Below are 22,219 nucleotides of genomic sequence, written 5' to 3'. Positions count from 1 at the left end.
ACAAAGCTGGACTTAACAGACTCAGGAGGCAGCCAGCTGGAGAGAATGGGATGGCTTTGGAAATTGGTACCTCCTCCCCGCTTAGTGACCCTTTGCTAAATATGGGCCAGTTTATATTTACCAAGAAGAGGGGAACTGAAAGCCTAGGGGGGGTCAGGAGTAGCAGTTGCAGATGTTAGGCTCCAGTCTTGTTTGTTTGCATCTCCCGAGCACACTCTGATCCCAAACTCTTCTGCTCTGACAGTGGGACCGGGGAAACGGACTCTGGTTCTTTTAGTCCAGCCTGAAGCGGACAAGTGTCCACAGTTCCTGATTCACACGCACTTCCATTTCCTCTGGGTGGCTTCTCATCAGCCTAATTGCTTGTCACCCTACTTGCCAGTCTCAGAGCTGCTAGCACAGCGTTGCTTGTCAAGGTTACATCACCATGCAGAATTTGGGGGATAAGAGAGGAGTTCCCCCAGGGGTTCTTATTTATCTTCTGCATACCAATGTTTATCAGAAATTACTCTCATTTTCTGAAGAGTCCCAGTTTGCAAATCTCTAGGCTTCCTGTTAGCACTTCCTGTTCTTTGTGTTTCTGAAAATAATTAGTTGTCTCCAATTAGCTTGTGACTGGTATACAGCACCCAGAGATTGTGTCCTGGTAGTTGATAGTACTTCCCAAGATCAACCTGTTGCATCCAAAACAAAGTCCTTCTGCTTTTCTTCCCTTATTAAAGTAATATTCTGCACTTATATAATGTTCTTCAGATCTCCCGGGTGAACATGAGCTAATTGTGCTGTAAGACACAGGTGTGTGTTGGCTTTGCAAATGAGGAAAGGAAGGCAGAAGGAGGGTAACTAATGGGCAAAGGTTCCACAGCTAAGCAGGAGCAGAGCTAGGATGGTAATTCAGATAACCTGCTCCCTCCCTCCCGCTCCAGTCACTGCTGCACAGCACTAACAGTCCAAATTAAGAGATTATAACGCATAATCCACACTGGTGTGCCAAGAATTCTCTAAATCCTATTACACTGTCACATAAAATGATGAGTCATTTGATAACATAGCCCACAAACAGTTCCTTTCTCTTAAAATTACGTGGACAAGACTGGATTTAAAAACAAAAAGGAGAGCTTGTTACGTGTGTGGTGAATGCTGAGTTATAGATGGGTTTTATTTTGGCTGGTGCTGAAGGAGCATTTGTGAGCCTGTTTGTTGACAGCGGTGCTTGGGACCAGAGATGCTGACATTCCACTGACAATAATAGGAGCTGCCTCTGTTTGTTTCTAAATTGGAAATTCTTCCTTACATGGGCCCAACCCACCCTCCGCCCCCACTGAAGGAAAGGGCATTCGGCTGGGACTTGCAGATGGAGCATCTCCCAGCAATGCTGATGCTGCTGGGGCTGCAGGCTCGGACCTGTGTTTGGCCATTGCCAGAAGCCCCTCTGCTCCCCTCGTCCTCTGAGAAGGGTGGAGAACAACCCGGGGTGATGCTTTTGGGTCCTTTGGAGAGAAAGTGCTGTTTATCTAGAGAAATTAATAACACGGCAGGACAATCAGCAGCCCAGAAAAAGATGCTTTCACCAAGTCCTGTTGATGCCTCCTCTCTGCTGGCTCACTGTCCTTGCTCCTTCTCGCAGCCTTGTTGTCCTTGCTGCAACCCCGGCTTCTGCTCTTCCTGACTGCCTCTGCTGCCATTTGGGGACTGTGTTATTATATTTACCAAAGCCATTCGGGATGTGGCTCATGCAAATGACACCAAACCATGTTTTGCTGCACTGTGGTTTCATCGTTTCCTTTTCCTCTCTCTGCCTGGGCTCTAATTCCTGCAGCTGAAGATCCATCACAGAGTCGCTTTTGCCAGGAATGCCCACACGTTCTTCAGCTGAGAGTTGCTCTGGCATCTCATCACAGATTCTTTTCCATACGCTGCATGGCTGGCACATGTCATAGCCACTTGCTGCACTTCGAATATGGAAATGCGGTCAGGGGAGATGGTCGCTGCTTCTTTCGAAGCCACAAAGGGCTTGTTTGACCCTGGGGCTGGTCCATCTCTGTGGGCTGCGTTTCCCTGTCTGCGTCAGATCCCATGGGTCACCTCCAGCTCAACACCATTCCCCCCTATCTCCCAGAAAATGTGATTTAATCTCCCCAGCTCTGGGTAAGAAAGCCTCACATCAGCCAGCTCTCCAGCAGGCAGTCAGGACTTGGATCAGGAAACAGCTTCAATTGCTGCGCAGTCAAGGCCAGTTTAAGAAGCTGTTTGGAAGATTTTCCTACTGTTTTGCTGGAAGCTCCTGCTTCCCTTGAGTTCTTACAAGAAGAAAAAAATAATGAAGTGAAACCAGTTTCTGTGCATGACCTGTGGAGACCTGGTGCATCCTGTGCTAGTCCTGAGAGCAGGGGAGGAAAGTAATTGCTTTCAGCAGTTGGAAGGTGTGGGTGGCAGGATGGCTGCGCGCAGTGCCGGAGGATGCTCCGAACACACTTCCCTCCTAAACAAATACCTCTTTAAATGCGTATTATGGGAATTCAAGGAACAGGGGGGGTGTTCGTTCTTTTTTTTTCCTCCAAGTAAGAACGCAGTTTATTAGTACTCCCCTTCCATCAGCGAGGTGCGGAGACTGTGAGGTTGTGAGAAGAGCAACATCTGTTTTTATCAGTCAAATCTGCTCTCTCCTGGACAGTTGCTTGAGCCAGAGGGGTGAGGAAAGGAAACACAAGGTGCTGGCGGGAGCCTGACTTCTATAGGGGAAGCACGTAACGTACCTGTTGAAGAAGATGTATTATATGTCACTGGTGTGCACGTCAGAGTAACTGTACTCTTTTAGGGATGGTGGTATTTTGCATTGTAGGCTTGTACAGTCGGCTCACGTATTTTTCCAGGGTATCTTTTGTCTGCAGTCTCTGAGAATTCCCAGGGAGCTCCTGCTAAATAAGGGAGGGAAAGGGAGGTTTCAAGGTGAGATGTGGTGGAAGTGGTTTGGACAGTCTCAGAGCTTCAGACAGACGAGGCTGAAAGAGAAATGGATGGTACAAGCGCAAAGGAAAAGAAGGAAGGAAGGAAGGAAAAAAGGAAGGAAGTAAAGAAGGAAGCAAGGAAAGAAAGGAAGGAAGAAAGGGAACGGAAGGTACAGGGGTGTGAAATCGGGGTGAAAGCTGATGGGATGGCGCTGCGTTGTACATGGCTCTGGAGGGAAATGCTGGCAAGCAGCAAGCTGGCCTTTGGCAAAAGACAGAGATTTAGGGAGGTCCACAGGTTTTTGGTGGAGCTCAGCTATGAACAAGACAGAACTGGCCCGTTTGGGAGCGAAGGAGTAAAACTGGGGGCAGCAGGAGCAGGGTGAGCTCTGCGGGCAGGGAAGGTGCACCCTGCGGGGCAGCGGGATTTGGGATCGGGGGACATGGCTCTGCTTCAGCATGGGAGGGCTAGCTGCCCTGAAAGGGAAAGACAGACAGGTTTCTCACTATTTTATCTCCTTCTTACTGAAAGAGGTGCTTGTGCCATTATTTACTGCCATCTGTTAGATAGACAAGAATGGCAGCTGGTAAGGGTAGCACCTCACATATCATCTTTCATCCCCCAAAACCTGATCCCCCAGGGGATTTCCACAGACAATGCAACCCATTTGATGCCATAAGAAGAGTTACACCTCAGGCTGGTATCAATCAGTGGAAATTTAGCAGTTCTGTGTAGCTATTTGCATCTCCGGAAACATTACATTTCTAGAAGTGTCATTACATGACTGCTAATGTCCAGCACAGCCCGTACCCTCTCCTGAGAGCTCTGGCCTGCGTACATGGGTATAGGAGGGTTTGCATCATATCCCTGCCTGAGACAAACCTCGGGTGAAATTCATCCCTTTTTTGATTCAGAAAGAAATTTGTCTTTTTTTTTTTTATTCCTCACCATATTTTAAAGGCCTGAATGCACATCCATGCCCAGTAAGATTCAGAGGGGATGAAACCGAGCTGGGAAGCAGCTGTCTGACAGCAGTGTAATACAGAACACCCTTCAGAGAGCTTTTCCCTTGCCTGGTGTTACCCTGATCTTACGCCACTGATGCCGCTGAGATGAACTGGGGGGGACCACAGAACACCAATGGAGAAGCAGCAGTACAGTGTGCACAGCTAAAAGTGCCCTGTGGGCTGGATCCAACATGGTGTTTTGTGGGTACTCTGCTCCAGGGCTCTGCTCCCACGTCTGCCAATGGGGTCACCTTGTATGTGTCTCCTGGGTTCCTTGTGCCTCAGTTCCATCACCTATAAAACAAGGATATTGTCACTGACTTTGTCTGCAAAAAGATTTAAGATCTAGTAATAAAAGATACTAGGCAAGATTACTATTTTATGGCTGTAAGTGAGAGTACAGATACCAAAGAAATGACATGCACATGCAGGTCATGCTGTCCCTTGATCAAAGAGAGGGTGAGAGAGGGGATTTCTTCAGAGGACCAGCCTTTCTTCTTACAGAAGAAACTACTGAAGTGTGTTATCAATAGTTATCAAAACTTGCTGGAGTGGAAAGGATTTTAACATGCTAATGAGCTTCCATTTGTGGTCCCTTGCTCGGGACAGTTGCCTTCCTCTCCGTGTTTCTGCAGGCTGAGCGGTGACTTTGCGTTGCCTTTCAGTCCCTGCTCAGTGGCGTTTGCTGGTTCTCTTGCACTTTCTCAGTGTGGTTTCTGGGGAGGGTGAAGTCATCCTCGCTAAACTATTTCTCATGCTTATTGTTTTGCACTGTGTGAAGGGGGTTTATTTTAACAAACTCTACATTTTTACAATGCCAAGAAGTAGGAGCGTTGATTGCATTCCTGGAGGCTGCCTCCATGTCCTAAGGATGTGCATTTCCATTTTATTGTCTTCTATTTTTGCCTCATTTTTGAGGGAGGAGGAAGGGCTGGAAGACTCTTGGGAAAGGCAGGGACCGTCTCTGGGCTGGTGTGGTCGGGGTGAGGAAGGAGGGATGCGGCGCGTCCCTCGAGGAGGTGGCACACAGCCCACACATGGCACATCCATCAGCTGCCCCGGCAGCCGCAGAGAGAGAACCCCTGCGCCGCTGCTGGCTTTTTAAGGCTCATTTAAGCCCTAAAATAACAACTGCCACTCCCTGCTGAGGGAAAGCAGCTGGGATTAGCCAAAGCCTCCCATTCCCCGCTGTCTAGTGAATCAAGGACTTTCCCCTCTGTGTTAATAGGATGATTTTGCTGCCCTTCCCTTCTCCCCGAAGGGCAGCGCGGTGCTGCCTGTGCCAGCTCCTGCTCATGGGTTTCGGTTCAGGGCAGCGAAGACAGTGGGAGACACATGCTAACCCCAGAAGACAGCAGATGGGTGCAAGCGCTTTGAAGAACAGCTGCTGGCATCTCATTTGATAATCCCATTTTTAACAAATCCATATGATGGCACAAAATACTGGAAATTAGGTTTTTCTGTCCCCTCTCATCTCCTGAGCCATATTTGACCCATTCAACATGATCTAGGGATTAAAGGCTTGTTATTTTAGGTTCCCTACAATAGATCAGAGCCTGGTGTCTGCCAGGCCATTGAGCTACTCATGCTTGGTTCTCTCCCTCTTACCACTTTTTGTGTCCCAGGACATGTGATAGTCCACAGATGTGACTTCTGCTGAGGGACAGGGTGGCCTTTCCCGAACACTACACGCTGTGCTGTCAGCTCAGTATGTTGGTTGCAGCACATTTTTTAGCTCTGATCCTCCCATTTCTCCATCCTTAAAACTAAGAAAAAGAGCCTCAGAGAAGAAAGGCTCAGCAGCATCACCCCTCAGCACCACAAGTGTGACCGGGAAGAAGAAGGAAGCTCTTACTCTTCTCTAATGGGGCTATAAACATGCTTTTATGTCTGAGATGGAAGAGAGAAAAATTGTGAGGCAAATCTTATCAATCCCGCACTTGATGCTGGCGGCTGAGTTGTCCTTCATCACCATGGTACCCGTGTGCTTCAAACTAATAATGAATTTGCCAACACAACGCTCTGGCTAATACGCTCCATTCCCAGATGGGGAAGCCGTGTCACCGAGATGCAAAGTGGCTCATCCAAGGTCACCCCGTAGGTAAAAGGCACGGAGGGGTGAAAGAGTTTGGGTTTATCGGCTCACGGTGCAGCACGTACCCTTTGGGAAGGTTTTGCTGACAGGATGGATAAAGCTGGAATTGCCAGCCATGCCCCCCTGCTCTCCAAACCCTCCATTTTTTCTCTAAGGGAGAAATATATATATCTTTCTTTTCTAAGGGAGAGAGGCAAAAAGTAGTTTCCCGGGATCCTCTCGGAAGGAGCCGGACCCGTGTTTGCAAACAGCACTAGCCGCTTCCCGCCGCGGCTCCTCGGCCCCGTTATTGCCCCGCTCGGGGCGGAGCGCGGCCGGGACCGGGGCGGGCGGGGGGGGCGGCCCCGGCCGTGCCGGAAAAGCAGCGGGGAGGCGGCAGCGGCGGCAGCAGCAGCGGTGGGGGCGGGCGGGGCGGGGCGGGGGCGGTGCGGAGCGCGGCGCGGGAGGCGGGCGCTGTCCATGGCCCTGCGGAGCCCCGGCCGCCCCGCGCTCCGCCGAGCCGAGCGATGGGCAACACGGTGCACAAGACCCTGGCAGGTACCGGCGGGGACGCGGGGTCGCGCTGCCCCAGGCGGGGGGTGCGGGCCGGGGGGCGCGTCCTGTCCCGAGCGGTGCTGGGGGCGATGCTGCGGGGGGGCTGTGCCGCCCCCGGCTCCCAGCCCCGCGCCCTGCGGAGCGGCCCGGGATGAGACAAAGATTTCCCAATTTTTGGTTATATTTTTATTATTGCGAATGGACCCCCGCGGCGGGCACGGACGCGGTGATGCTGGAGCGGCGGGTACAGCTTCCCCATGTGGGAGCGACAAACGCGGGTGAAGTGGCTCTGTTCTCGCAGCTGATCCCTGCCTTGCAGTCGAATCCTTTTAGGGGCTTTAATTTTTCGTTTCTTTTTCATTTCCTCCTTTTTTCTTTTTCATTTCCTCGGTTTTTTTTTTCCTCCTTTATTGATTTTTTTTTCTCTCTCTAAAAAAAATGCTGCTTTTTAATGTGGAGAGACATCAGTTGTTCAGAGTTGCCAGAAGAAAACTGTTTCAAATGTTTAGTAGGCTGCCCTGGTTTTAAAGTGCCTTTTTAGCGAGTTTGACTCTCACACAAGAGATGTACAGATTCTTTCCCTTTGCAAGTTCATAATTGTGGGGCTTTTTCCTCCTCAGAGAACGGGTGAATAATAAAAGCAGTTGGTGTCTATAGAATCAACAGTATTGAATTTCTGAGCCCTTGCCAGTATGTATCTTCAGCTAGTTGGCTTTTCTTTTCTGTTCTTCCAGAGCTCCTGTGTTGCATCCTTTGTACTTTGGGCTCCCATAAATAAAAAGGGTATTATTAAACTTATTTAAAGAAGCAGGAGGACCTATTGAACACACACACATGCCTCCCTGTAATCAGCCAGAATGCTGAATACAGAAATAAAGACAGGAATAGATTTGCATTTGGATGTGCCGTAGATTGTCTTTGCAAAGAGAGGGTGCTTGGGACCTTCAAGGCAGAAAAGAAAGCTGCTGGGTTTGTCTTCAGCTGTGAAGCTGTGATTAGATTTCCAGTTGCATCTCCTCTCTATTATATTTCAATGGGAAATGAGCTTCTTTCACAATAAGGAAGTTTTTACTTTTTTAAATGCCTCACCAACTGGCAATAAAGGCACTGTAAGGAGTGCATGACCTTGGTGAAAATTAGTATTGTGGGCTGGCTTTTCAGCTAGAGGCAACAGCAAGGGACACATGCAAAATAGCTGGGAGGGCCATAGAAATACCCCTGGGTCAGGGCAGGTTACCTCGGTAAGGCCAGAACTTCCCAAAGGAAAAATAACCTGCACCTGCTGGGACGTGGGATCTTGCTGAGAGTTGTATCAGCTGTTCTGCCTATTGCTAGAACAGTCTCTCCCGAGCAGCCTTCGTATGCACAGCCTTACACACGTGAATTTAAAAAAAGGGATGACATCAGTCGTTCTGCGGGTCTGCGACTCAGGAGTTCTCAGCGGCGCTTTCAAAAGGAGCCGTTAAGAAAGAGGAAAAGTTTGATGGAAAAAACCCGAAGGCTTGATTTATGTAGACCTCCCAACTCTTAACATTGCTCTAGTGGCCTAGAAAATCTCCGTCCTGTCCTGCCAGGTGGAGACCGTCTGCAGGGATCGCTTTGCTGAGGATGGTCCATTCGCGAACATTTGTCAGATTGCGCAAGGCAGAGACAGGCAGGACACTTGAACACCGTTCGCTCATGTGCTGGAAGATACTAAAAATGTGTCTTTCCCCCCCAATTCAGCTGTGTTCAGTTTTTGCAGAGTAATGACAGTCAAAAGAAGCTGTTAACCTGCGGCTGGGGAAGAGAGTTTGCATGTTTGCAATTTGGAAGTTTATAAACTTCTTTTGTCAAGTTGGACACAATTCAGCGATTTTTCACATTGGTGTGCTGGGATGCGTTGTTTGTCTTTCATTCTCCAAATGGCATTACAGAGGGAAGCAGGTTTAGAACTGTTCCTGGAACAGTCCTTTTGAAAACGATGAAGTTTTTCTGGAAGACCGAATTGTTGGATGAAATCCCATTTATAAATGCTATCTCTGTTTAGAACGGCTAAAGATAATCAATCAGAATTATGTCTTTTATTTGTCTAAAATGCACCTCTTTCTTCACCCTGGCAGGCTGAGCAATGCACTTTCACTCTATTTTAACTAACAGGGGAATTGCTGTCCCCTGTCCCATGGGCTGAAGTAACTTATTGACAAAAAAACCCCAAACAAACCAGAACACCCCCAAACTAAAATTTGCCTACCTGTTGTGTTAAATTAATTAATTGTGGAAGCCTACGGATGTTGTTCCCCCTTTGTCGTTTTGTTCACCAGGAATAGTTCAAGATGAAAAATGCCTTTCCATTCTGACCAAATGTAGAGGAAATGTGAAAGGACCTTAAACATTTGGCTCCTGGAAAAGCTGTGAACAATCAACAATTCAGGTTTTATATAGAAATGGAAATACTCTTCTCAAATAGTGGAAGTCGATGTTAAATCCTGTTGAATGCGGTTCAGCTCATTCTCATACCTAAATTTGTTCAAATACGTTTTCCGTGCTTGTTGCATCTTTAAATCCTTGCGCAGCCTCACCCTTTCCCTCCACATTTCCACCTAATGACACAAGAGCCCACGCTACGGGTGCTGGAGAAATTTGTATCTGGAGCTTGGGAAACGCGTGTTTGCCAAGTATCCTCTGGTTAACACACAATGGCTGAAGGCTTTGTCAAATTAACAGCGAGGTTTCTAACCAGAGCGGTATTGAAATGAGTAATAGTCTCGGGCTAATGAAAGGCAGCTTCTATATTTGAACCCGGCTGAGGAGGCATTTGAATGGGGAAGAGCTGAGATGTGTCAGATGCGCTTAACAACGGTCCTGAGGTGGTGGTGGAAATCGCTCTTATCTAGATGACAGCCGAGGGATACGTGACGCATTCCTCCAGCGGGATGGTTGCTCCTGGGCTGGCCTGACCCTCCTCGCCTTCGGGCTCCTCCGTGGAGCCGCTGCCACTCGGGTGGCGTCTCCGGTGGGAGAATCTCCCGCCGCATCTCCCGAGCAGCATGGGAGTTTACGCTTGGATGCCAACATCTTCTTGCCTCCCTCCTCGCACCGCTGCCCATTGTTCGGGTGGGTGGTTAGGCAAGAGGGAGTTCTTTATTACCGAGGCACGCCGGTTCTGTGTCTCCAACAGGTGACAAACTAGGTGTGCAGCATTGCAGCCGGCGGGCGGAACTTGTCCTGACCTGCCGGGCGGGCTGGGGTCACATACCGACATGGGGCTTTGTGGCTGCTCCTGCCACACAGGAGTCGCTCTTTTAACTCACGAGCCAGCGCTAATTTCTCCCCGCTAATTGCTTTCCTTGGCAGACACTTTAAACAGGGCTCAGCAAATGGTTAAGTAGCCAGATAGAGGCATGAAGATGCTTGGTGATACTTAAGGGCTGGGAGGCTGGGGGAGGTTAAAATTTCCCTGGCCTGATGAAGTCTTTACAAGGCGCAGGACAAAGTGAGGAACATGTAGGAGACCTGGGCAGGCAGCAGGTGGCTGGTTGTGGTGGGGTGAGCATGGACAACTAGTGGGCAGGAGGCACTCACTGGCCCCAGCACAAGCGAAAGGCTTCCCAGTTGGGATCCAGTTGTTGATCCTGGCCCAAATAGGGTCATTGGTATTTAGCAAAGGAGCCAAATTCCCTTTAAAGCATCAGGCCGAGGTCTGGTTACAGCGCTTCTCCCACAGCCTTCCTCACAACTGCGAGGAATACCAAGTATGAGTGGCATTTGCGTCTGGTAAACACAAGGGAGAATGAGGCTTGTTCTAGCAGAAGCGACTTCAATTTCTTATTTTCGAGAAATTATTTTGTATTCTTAAGAAAAATGCTTTTCATAATTAACCCTTTCTCAGCAGCTCGGAAGCCCAAGTTTAGACGTTTGCTGGGTTGACGAACCCATCTACCAGCCTGTTGCAAAATAATGATGGTGGTTATGGTAGAGCAGCAGGAATTTAAAGATTGTGGGTAAAATATGATGTTTCTGTGTATCCTTTTTAAAATACCGATACCTGTTGTCATAATACGCACACTTTGTAAGAATGATTAGCAAAGATCAGGTAGTGGGAAACATACACCTGCTTTTTCCAGGGGCTATTATCTCAGCTTCAAGGAGCATTCTTGTCCTCTGGTCCCTCCTCCCTCTTTAGTTGCTGGTGATACACCATAGGAGGAGTTCTCAGTACTGTGGGCAGGGAATTAGTTCAGTAAATTGTTTGGTTTGGTTCCAGTCTGACTTCAACAAAACTACAAAATAACACTTCAGGTTGTTCTGGTTTGAGTGAAAAAGGTACCTGTTCAGACCAGTTTTTGGTTTGGGTTTGGTTCAACTCTGTGATTACAGGTGTTAATCCTGCCTCAGGAACAGCCCTATTTTGCCTGTTTTCCAGCCTCTTTTAGTCTGGGAGTTGAGGTTTCTAGAGTCTGTCATTGATTTTGCTGGTGACTCCCTGTGTGACCTGTGAACAATTGGCTTTATCGTGTCTTGCTTTGTATGTAAGGGAGGTATGAAACACTATTTGGCTTGTGCTGATGCATGAAAGTTAATTAATTAACGCGCAGACATGAAGCATCTCCGGGAAGGACGGAGAAGTGGAAAAAGAATAAATTAATTTGCTGCTTCTTTTGTCACTTTCTGCTTTTCCACTCTTCAAAAGGAAACCTGTGAGACTGCTCAGCCCTCCCTGTGATCTAGAGCCGGACCAGGGTGATGGGCTGCTGAGGACTGTCTTTAACCAGCCTCACGCGGTACATACCCCAAAATGTGCTGCAGCCAACCGGCATCATTAACTCAGTGCTGCCATTGGCGTCCCGGCTGTTGAGACTGGAGAAACCACTGCACTTGACTCCAGGCCGGCATTGCCTATTGCAATGGTGCTGAGCGGAGCTGTGCATTGTGCCCTGTGGCCGGTGAGCTGTCAGATACGCACAGCACATTGCCATGGGTATCATTAAACCAGAGCTTTCCCTTGCTCCCCGCTCTCATGCTGGGTAGCGCTGGGCAGGTGCCTTCTCTTCTCTTTTATTGGTTACTCTCTAGAGGGGAATTGCTTTATCAAGACATAGGATATCTGGCAAACAGCACTTTTTCCCTTTTATTTCTTTAGATAATTGCTGCAGGGTGGAAGGACCTGTGTGTCACCATCTGACGATGCTCGAAATCGCACCCCAAAGTCTGTGTATGTAGGCAAAACTCTTAGAGAGCCCTCACCGCAGGCAAAGGAAATTGCAGCTTTCCAGCACATTATAATTTGACAACCTGTGGAGGTGCTTAAGTATGTTTAAGGTGTTTAACTTTAGACAGTCAAGTTTGAATGTGCAGGCATTTGTGTTTACTTGACATGAAGAGGATGAGTCACCTCGAAGCTTATGCTGTGCTTCTCTTCCCATTCTAGTAAGGATCCTCCTTGCTTATCACATTCAATGGTTTTTCAATTAGGAATGCAAATAAGCACCTTAGTCCTCATTAGCTCCAGCGGATTTAGCATTCAGACTCATTGAGTTTTGGAGTTGCACTTTTGGACGGTCAGTGTCTTGCTGCACAGTTTACCTTGAAAGGAAACATTTTCTTCCTCATCAGCATCCCACTGTTTACAGAGCCTATCTGTGCGGGTTGGTAGCTAAAATAAGAGCAAACTTTCCTAAGGTGGAGTGTGGATGTCACCGTGATGGATGTGGTGCATTCAGGAGAGAAGCAGGGAAGCGAATCTGCTGATCCAGGCAGGGGAGAGCGAGGAGAACCCAGGAGCTGGGGCCTCATGAGCTGCAAGGTGGGATGAGGCCAAGTGTCATCCCCTGAAACGTGTCAGATCCCATCTGTTTCCTTATGGGGAAAGTGTGTGCAACCTCCTCCATCTCTTCACTTCGTATTTCCATCTGTCTTATCTCCTTTGTTTGTCTCCTTTCTCGTGCCCGGAGCGGTTTGGCACCCTGCGCCTGCTCCTTGCCAGGGCGGCCAAACCGCAGGGCTGACTCACGGCGTGCACCTTCCCGCTCCTCACGAGCTCCTCGGCCACGCGCTCATTTGGGGCTTCCTGGCATCAAAATGTGGCTTGGCCAGCAAAGCACGCTCCAGACTGCACCCCACGGGCAGATGTGGCACAGAAGGAGGTGGGAGCCCCAAGGGCTGTTGGAAGGGACCTGGCTCCATGTCACATCTTTTCTGTCTGCGGCAGCTGGAGGAGATTTTGCTATAAGGAGCGTTTTCATACTTTGTTCTGTCTTCTCGTTTAGGCGGCTTCTCCACCTTTGCCTTTGGCGTCACTTACCTGCTGTGTCCTGGAGGGGACATATGTCTGTTTGACAGCCCCAGTGCCCTGAGGTCGTGAGGTGCCACCACCTCTCTGAATACCTTGAAGACCTACCCATCCCATCTCTTTGCGTGTTGCAAATACAGCAGGACTGCCCAGGGGCCTTAGCTGGGGCAGTTCCTTCCCAACATCCCTTCAATGAGATGTGTCCCCATGGCAGGACATGCTTGGTGGGAAGGAGATGCTGTTTCCTCTGGATCATTCCATATCTTGGTGATGGCTGCATTTTTTTCCCTCTATACGTTAAAAAGCATGAATCACTGGCAGTGAGACGCCTGCTTTGAAAGCTTTATCTCAGCATACCTGTGCCGGCTTTTCCCTTCAGCCCTGGATGCCCCTGTTGTCTCAATTACTGAGTGCTGGAACATTAAATTCCTGATGTCTGAGCAGGTGAAGCAGGGCTTTGGGGAGGAGGGAGGGAGGGGAAAGTGATTTCTTGCTTGTTAATTTGTTTTTCCCTCTGTGTCCAGGGAGATTTCCTCCTCCGCTTTGTGTAAACAGGGCTTGCTTTCCACCCAGGAGCTTTTCCTCTCGGTTCTTTCAGGCAGTGGAGCATCTCGGGGATCAGACCCCATCCCTCTCCCTGCTCCAGTAAAACCATGTCGTTGTTTCCTTTCTGCACCAACAGGACTGGCGTGAAGAAACCAGATCAGAAGATAAGAAATTACTTCTCACTTGCTGCTGGAATTACACAGGAAGATTCTATAAAGAAAAAACATTTAGCTGCATTTCAAAGCTTTTCAGTGCAGCAGGGAAATCACATTTACGATTTCTTAAGAGCTACTGGTGCTTTGAAGGGAGAAAAATGGATGCAGTTGTGTTTGTAGAGTTGTGGGCTAGATGCATATAACAGTTTTCGTTTTCTTGTTTCACTGTGGATATTTACATAACAATGAGACTTTCATACCTCAGGAATTCTCCTGTTTTAACCATCCATTTGTCTCTGCCTCCAGTTTCTTGTGATTGCGCTCCTGAAGGCATGATGCCTTATGGCAATATGGGGGAAATAAGTAGACCACATAAAAGCAAAGCCCTGTTTTTCGTAGCCTGTGTAGCAACACCAGGAAGACGGTCAGTCAAGAGAGAATTTCTCTGAGCAGAAGTTTTCCATCAGGTTTCCAAATGTCAAGGAGAAAGTTGTTTGATTTTCTGCCCTTCTCCATAACTCGAATGTTAAATCTTCCAAGCCCTGCCTTGACAAGCCAGAGATAAAAGAACATCCCATTTGGCAGCAGAAATGAAATAATTTCATCTGGGTTTATCTCTCCTGAGCAATAACTAGTACTGTGGGAACAGCCTGTTATCTGTTTGCGTCTCATTGGGGCACCAGCTTCTCAGCTTAACATGTTCTGTAATTTATGGAGTGGAGTTCAAAAGTTATCTCCTCGGTGTGATGCTAAGGTTGAAAGCATAATTCCCAATGAGGGGAAATCGCTATTCTTGGGGTCTTGAACTTGACATGGTTGGATAGAGCTTTTTTGGGGGATAGGAGAAAACACTTGGCGCTTGAGATCTGTCTGTTTTAGTGTCTTGTCGGTGGCCAAAATCGCTGCTAAGAGGCTGCAATGAATGACAGTTGTTTTTGGAGGAGACAGGACCAGGACCTCTGAGCACATGCTCTCCAGACTGCAGCTGGTTAACACCAAGGCCTTGGTGGAGTACAGGAAATTATAACACGTTTATCAGTGGAGTTCTTAAAGAACAAGTTTGTTATTGATCAGGTAGGAATGGCATTGGTAGAGCGAGTCCCATCCGTGGTGAAGTTGGGCTGGGTAATCCTGCCACAGAGGCGTTGCTTCTACGAATTCCTCTTCAAAGGGCTGTTGTTTGGCCGTGCTTTCCTTGGGATGCCATCAAAAACTCTTGATTGCTTTGTCCTGCAAAGTGAAAGGGTTTCTAATTACAAAACCTGAAATAATTTGCTAACTGGCTGTTGCTTCCCTTCGAGTGATAAAGAGCATTAGCTGTATGTTGTGTGGTGGCCATTGTGCTGGCTTATAAAACAGAGATAACTTGGATATGATGGTTCACGGGTTCAAACTACACAATGGGAAGAGTGTTTAAGTGGCTCGGCTTTTATCAGAGAACCAGCGTTGGATTTGCTCTGGGGCACGGTGCCCCTTGGGACTCCACAGCTGGCTGGGGACAAGCCTGTGGGGACATGGCACTGGGATTATCTGAGAGCCTTGGCAGCAGAGAGAGCTGAAAAATAGAAATTGAACATCGAGACCATGTGTGCAGGAGGGAGAGCTTGACGCCAGCAGAGCCTCCCTGCGCTTGCATGGAGGAAGGCTTGCAGATATTTCGGTACGCCAGGCATTTTGGTTGGTCTCGCCTGGAGAGGAGATGTCCTCTGAAGAGTACGAGGCAGATCTTCACACTGGCATCTGATTTGTGAGTCTTAAATAGCAATTACTGGGTGATTTGCCAGCAGCAGAACAGCACTGCTTGTGCTGCCGATGCGATCAAAGGGAGAGGGTGAGAAGGACAGATGCGCTGCATGTCAGAACTTCAAGGAAATCCATCTCAGTTAAAGTTTATAAAAACTGATCTTAGCCAACAGACCCTATAGCATATCTTTAAATACCACAGCCTTGAACAGCCGTCGGTACTGAGTCACGCCTGGGGACTGCTGTTATTAGGGGATATTATGAGGGTTAGGAAAAGACAGAGCAAGATACAACCACACACACACACAATGCTGTTAAGTATCCAAAATCAATCTTTTGAGTCAGAGTGTTGTTTCCAAAGAAGTCTGAGTGGCTCAGGGCAGATGACCCGAGGGTCTCTGCCAACTGAAATGATTCTATGGGTTATTCTGATGGCAGCTTGTTTGGCCCGTCAGCAGCAGTAGTTATATGGACCGGCTTGGCAGCTGCCAGCCCATGTAGGAAAACTCATCTCTTGCTTCACCTTCGAAGTTCAGAGCTCTGGCAACAAGTGCTTTTATCTGAGACCTTTTGTACACATGGAATTGTGCAGGTAGAGAGATTTTTCTGAAATAAGAATGCCTTCTTCCAAATTAGCTTTGTCTGCTGCTTACGTTATCCACTTTGAAAAGACGTGAGCACGCCAAATACCAGTGTCCACACCTGGATACCGGCAATAATGAACCTGCTGTCCATTTGCACCCTGCCTTGCTCCAAAATAGCTCCCGAGTCTAGACAAAGGATGCAGCTCACCTGCAAGGCTCAGCTGTCCCTTCTATTTGTTTTGCTATTGCATAGTAATGAGGATATTAATTTATTTTAAAGGGTTCCAAGAAAAGCCTCTGCAACCCCAATGTTTATGTAAGAGAGAAAGAGAAATTCGTAATTTATTGAATTTGTCTGTGTTCTGCTGGGATTATTCATTGGAGGAATGTACTGCGTGATTTTTTTGTATCCTAGTAACCAACTGTGGTTGCTTTTCCATGAATAATCTTTATGGTTTAACTTAACCAGCCAAGGCAAGACTCAAGTAAATTAAATTTATCAAGGCAAATAATTACAAGGCACAGATAGCTTTTCGCAAGTGAGAAAGAACTGATTTTTTTCTCCCTCATTTAACTACATAGCCATCAGATTGACAGACGCTGTCTGGAGGGTCTGGTTTTACCGAGCAGAACAACAGCGGATGTCTGAGTTGTTACGAACTAAACTTCAAAACTTCGTTTGTTTCATATTCATAATTAATGAATTGGTTAAAAGAGACATTTCCTCCCTCAAACTAGAAATGTGGTGGTTTTCAGTGCAGATTATCCGGGGTCCCAGCGTGGGGGTTCCTGGCTCTGCTGCCGACTCGTCTGATCCCAGGACGCCGAGACTTAGTCAGTGAAATGCTTTGCGAAGCCCTTTCTCCATGAAATGCCGGCCCCGCGTGGAACAGATGGGGTTTATCACTTAAAAGAAGCCTTCACATTTTTCTGCTTTAAAATTTATTTTGATTAAAAATTAGCCCCTCTTCGAAATTGAGTTTTGAGGGGTCGTGTTTCTTTTGAGATGCCTCTTGCTCTTAGAAATATTTGAAGCCAGTTTTGGAAGCAAAACAAAAATACAGATCTGCTTCCCAGATCACTGCAAATGTTTGCTGCTTCTCCCACCCTCTTCAAGCACTCGCTGAGCACCTCCAAGCAGAGGGCAGGGGTAAATTCCTCCCAGAGAGTTCAAAACCGCTTCTCATTTTAAAACAAACTATTTTCACACCATCTTTTTGTATGCGTTCCTGTTTAGTAAATGTTTATACACCCGTGCAAAAAAACCTGCGCTCCTGTAAATGCTGAAATCTATGGGCACGCCAGTGAAATCCATCACCAAACCACATCAAGCAGCCTGTAGCTTGTTACTCAGATTTTCCTTTGAGATGAAATTAATGGTACAAACTCATGAGACGGTCCCAGAAGGAGGGAGAAACTTTCCTTATGTGCTTGTGGATCCTGACCATATTTTCCCCGTCCTTGAAATCAAATACTCGCTGGCTCTGGTATGTCAAGCACAGCCCTTCTTGAGCAATCTGTTTCTTCCTTTCTGATGGACTAAAGGTGATGGGCAGAAATGTCGGGAGGGTCACTGCTGACAACCTTTCTGTGTTTATAATCCCGTATTTTTCCTTTCTGTGCCTATTTTCCTGTGCTGGACCAGGGCATCACTTCGGAGTGGCTGCTGTTTGTCATTCTTCACTACAGGCTCATCACCTCGGTCTCTGCCCCCCACCCCATCAATGCTTTTCCGAAGTTCTCCCTGTCTTTATCGTAATCTTCTTCCCTGGGGCCAACAGCCGTGCTGGGAGCACCAGTGGTGGATTGTCTATGTGGCAATGGAAGAGCAGCCGAAGGGAGTGATGCTGCCTTGGAGGGGCTGTGGGTTTTGAGAGCCAAAATGCTTTTTCTCCATGACCATTTCACAGAGGTGTTCAGGCAAGGCCTGGTGGGTGGTAAAGGGTGTAGACACAGATCCCCATGCCAGAATCCACACTGGGAAGCAACCCCAGGACTGCGGTGGTGGGGGACGATGGGGGCAGATACTAGCTGAGCTCCGTCCTGGTGGCCCCGTGCAGCACAACGGGGCTTGGCCTGATGTGGACACATAGGTCTGACAAAGAGGAGTAAGAAATCTCCCCGTCCGAAACACGGTGAGGCAGCCCTGCTGCCACAGGATGGAGAGCTGCAGAGAAAATTCAAATTCAGCAGTTACTGCTATGAGAAATTAAGCATCAGCACAAGACGGGTGTGCAAGGAACCTCCTCCTTATTAGGTACCACCTCAAACTAATAAGATGCTGTTTTGCAGCATCTTGTGTTCTTCAAGCAAAGGAAGCCGTGCAGTCAGAGAGCTTTTCTGTGTCTTTAATACACGACCATCTGGCACTGCTTGTGTGCCGATGACGGCTCCTGGTGGTTTAGCCACGGAATGGAACATTTCTGCTATTGATCCTGCTTGACCAGGGTGGCCTAAAGAACTTCAAGGGACATGGAAGGACACACCGCTGTGTCACTAAGCTCTGTACGGGCAGGAAGCCGAGCTGGAAAGCACCCCCAAATTTGCTGCGATCAGATAGGCACCTGCTCTGCCTTGGTGCTGTTGATGGGCAGAAGGTTTGCTGGTCCCATGTCCCAGGCTCTGTCTGAAAAAAGCTGCGGTGGTGCGAATGAGGTGACTTTTTCATTGGGAACCAGTGGTTTTGAGCGTATCTCAGCATGCACAGAAGTGTGGAAATGGAGGGGGTAAGGAGGGCAAGATTGGGACAGGAGTTTGGGCATGGTGTCCATCCCAGGGTGATGCTGAGGACCAGCTGCACTGCTTCCCGGCCCCTTCCCCTCCCAGTACCTTTCCTGCAGCTCTTCAAGCGACTATTCAGGTTTGATATTTCAAAAAAAAGTGCTTGGTGAACAGTTTCACCTATAGCACCAAGTGTCCGGTGGATTTGGGGCAAAGGGAAAGCCCCTGTGTGGGTTCATTTTGATGATTTCAGGCTTTCTGTATGTTTGGCATCCTTTTCTCAGCATGTTTCCAGCTCCACAGTCTCTGGGAAATGATGCACGGGGCACACGCAGCACGGGAGATGCTCGGTGCCGTGTATTCCAAAGAAGCGGAGGGACAGCGTGTAGCGATACTGCTGCCTGTGTTTTATTGTGGCCAGAACCACCAGAGGCTCTAAGCTGTCAACATGTAATTGTATATTTTTTTGTCTGGTAATAAAATTTCATTCTACCAAAAAAAAAAAAAAAAGGAAAAAAGAAAGAACCACCCAAAGAGAAACAAGTTTTTTTCTTTCCACAGTTTTTCTGTGATTTATAGGTGTGTTTTTCCAAGTAAATCCAAACGAGGCCAGTGAGTGACTCTGAATTAAAGTTTGATTTGGTTAATTGAAACAAGAGCCATCTGGGTGGAAAAGGGAGGTTTTAGGCAGCTGTTTATATTGTTTCATGTGGGATTTCTAAAATTTCCAATTCCATAATTACTAAGGAGTGTGTTGTTTAACCACGCAGTGGGGTTTTATAGGTGTAAATGATCAATGCAGAATACAAAGATAAAATACACATCTATAAATAAGAACAGCTTGCAGCTCTGCAGTGAACTGGTTTGAAGGTGTTGTCCAAGTGTGCTCTGCTGGACGATGGTCCAAGCTCCACCTCGAAAAGGTGTGAAAACTTGATGTAAACCAATACTGTCTATTGCCTGGAGCTCCCTGGCGTCCATGGGCGATCGCTGCCAAGGTTTTAGTGCTGTTTGTTTGCTGCATCATTCACACATTCACCCCATCTCGTGGGAGCGATTCCTTCTGCTGGGGGATGGAGCAAAAAAAGGCTTTGGCTGTTTTCTGGCCAAAAAAAGGCTTGTATTCATCTTCGGCAATGCAAGGAATTGTCTCCAGGTTTCTTTGGTTCACCTGTCTCTATCATCTCTTGGCTGTGGTCTCACAAAGGGAGAGAAAAAGGAGAAAAATGCTGATGTTGACTTAGGTGTGCTGGGATCAAATCCCACCAGCATTAACAAGATTGATATGGAGGCTTAAAAATAAACTCGTGCTGAAACCCTTTCTGTGTCAAAATAATTGAAGACGTTGGAGATTAAGAAAGGGGCTGAGGTCATTGTGTGTCCAGTAATGGCATGACTGTGTTTTCTTTTGTTTGGACAGTTTAATGTCTTGAAGTGGCTCTTGTTTCCTCTTATTAATTCCTGTAAATATCACTGAAAAGGAACTCACAGCTCAACCACATGGCAGCCAAGTGTTGCACAACCACCTGCCTCTCGGGCTGGCTTCATAGCTTCGCAGAAAACTATGCATTTGAAAAAAGAATCAACTAAGGAAAAAAGGATGCATGTGTTTTTTTAGTGGAATGTTTTCCTCTGTTTCTGGACCAGCAAAGGACTCGCCTCTTTTTTTCTTTTTCCTAAAGATTTTTTGCTGTGTTTCTGTAGATAGAAAAAGCTATAGCTTATTTGTCTGAACATTGACTAAAACAGCCAACGAAACAGGCGATATAATTGTAGAGGTTGGAGTGTACATGAGCTGAGTGAAGTCACCAGCCCTTCGGATCACTTGGAAAGAGAATTTGGCCAGGATTGCATTTATTTAAACTCTCCCTGCTGGGACAGTGTTGGCCTCAGGCAACCAGCCCACCCAGCACAGCCTGGACTTACCTATAACCATTAGAGTTCCCACTCCCTTGTGATGCCCCCAGGGAAACCAGCCCGGCAGAGTGGAAGAGCTGTTGCTATTTCCCCCCTCGCTTTAATTATAACCAGTTATTCCCATCCCTTTGCCCTGTTTTGGATTCTTTACACATTGTTTCGGAAAAGCTTAGTGGAATCGCAGGCTTTGTATATATAAAATATAGGATGATTGAAGACCTGGCCACTTCTTTATTTAGTTTCGTCAGCCATGCGTTCCTCCCGAAGCATTTTCCCCTCTTGCTGCCAGATCACTGTTTAAACTGCGTGTAAATATAAAAGGGACTGTGGACATTTAAAATGCTGCGCGGTGCTGGGAGCAGGGCTTGCTGGAAAGAACATCTTCCTAGAGGCCTTTTTTCCCCTTTTCCTCTGGTTTTGCAGCTCCCTTAAGACAGATCAAAAGCCCTGTATGGGTGCTACAGTTAAATCTAATGGCTGTCTGGTTATCCATCCCTGTTTGGACTGAAATAGCTCCACCGTTTTTTCTTTTAAACTGAATTCTTTCCTGTCCTTTGAGTACAGAAAAGTTGTAATTAAGAGGGGAAAAAAGAGAGATCCTCAGAACCACTATGAAGAGAGAAGATAAAGACAAAAGAGGCTTCTGTAACAAATTTGAGGCAAAGAAAAATAGCAGGTTTTTTCCTTTTATCGTAAGGTTCTATTGGAAAAAGGTGAAGGTAGAGCCGCATGGCCAGGATCTCTTTGTCTGCGCCCGTAGCATCGCTCCGCGTGCTCATCTCGCCCTTTGTCTGCAGCTTTTCTTGCTCTGTGGTCCCATCACCGGACAATTCTGCGCTTACAGGAGAGTTTTCTTGTGGTTTTACTGAGCGTGGAAAACACACTCAGCTCATAACGCTTCATAGCTTGAGTGTCGCACGCCCCACTTGAGCTGGATGTGGCACAGCTCAGTGGTGTGGTCTGGAACGGTGCAGTACTGTATGGTATACAGTATGGTATGGTACAGTGCGGTATGGTATGGAACGGTGCGGTACTGTGTGGTATACAGTATGGTATGGTACAGTGCAGTATGGTACGGAACGGTGCAGTACAATATGGTATGGTGCAGTATAGTATGGTATATGGTATGGTATGGTACAATATGGTATGGTATGATGTGGTACAATATGGTATGGTACAGTATGGTATGGTATGGTATGGTACAATATGGTACAGTATGATGTGGTACAATATGTTATGGTACCGTATGGTGTAGTACGATATGGTACGGTGCAGTACAGTATGGTATACGGTATGGTACAGTATGGTGTGATGTGGTATGATATGTTATGGTACAGTAGGGTGTGGTATGGTATGATATGATATGATACAGTATGGTACGATATGGTACGGTGCAGTACAGTACAGTATATGGTATGGTGTGGTATGGTATGATGTGGTCTGATATGTTATGGTACAGTATGGTGTGGTACGGTATGATATGATATGATATGATATTATATGGTAAGGTACAATATGGTACAGTGCAGGACAGTACAGTATATAGTATGGTACAGTATGGTGTGGTATGGTATGGTATGATATGATATAGATGGTATGATATGGTACGGTGCAGTACAGTACAGTATATGGTATGGTACAGTATGGTGTGGTATGGTATGATGTGGTATGGTATGATGTGTTATGATATGATATGG

At 47.3% G+C, this 22,219-nt stretch overlaps 1 protein-coding gene across 2 annotated transcripts in view; it reads left to right on the top strand.

The window, feature by feature from the left end:
* NEURL1B (neuralized E3 ubiquitin protein ligase 1B) overlaps positions 1–22,219 on the top strand; it is a gene marked incomplete at both ends in the record, with an annotated part of 91,245 nt that overhangs the window by 52,694 nt on the left and 16,332 nt on the right. Inside the window, one exon of one of the 2 annotated variants that reach the window (XM_080353498.1) lies at positions 6,558–6,588. The exons of the other annotated variant lie outside the window; for it this stretch is intronic. Within the exon in view, the coding sequence (XP_080209624.1) occupies positions 6,558–6,588 (31 nt within the window). Of the gene's footprint in view, positions 1–6,557; positions 6,589–22,219 lie in introns of those variants that run through there. 2 annotated transcript variants of the gene reach the window in all.

The sequence above is a fragment of the Nesoenas mayeri genome (genome assembly GCF_963082525.1).
Source record: "Nesoenas mayeri genome assembly, chromosome: 14".
Taxonomy (NCBI): domain Eukaryota; kingdom Metazoa; phylum Chordata; class Aves; order Columbiformes; family Columbidae; genus Nesoenas; species Nesoenas mayeri.
This window is presented reverse-complemented; position numbering and strand designations above follow the sequence as displayed.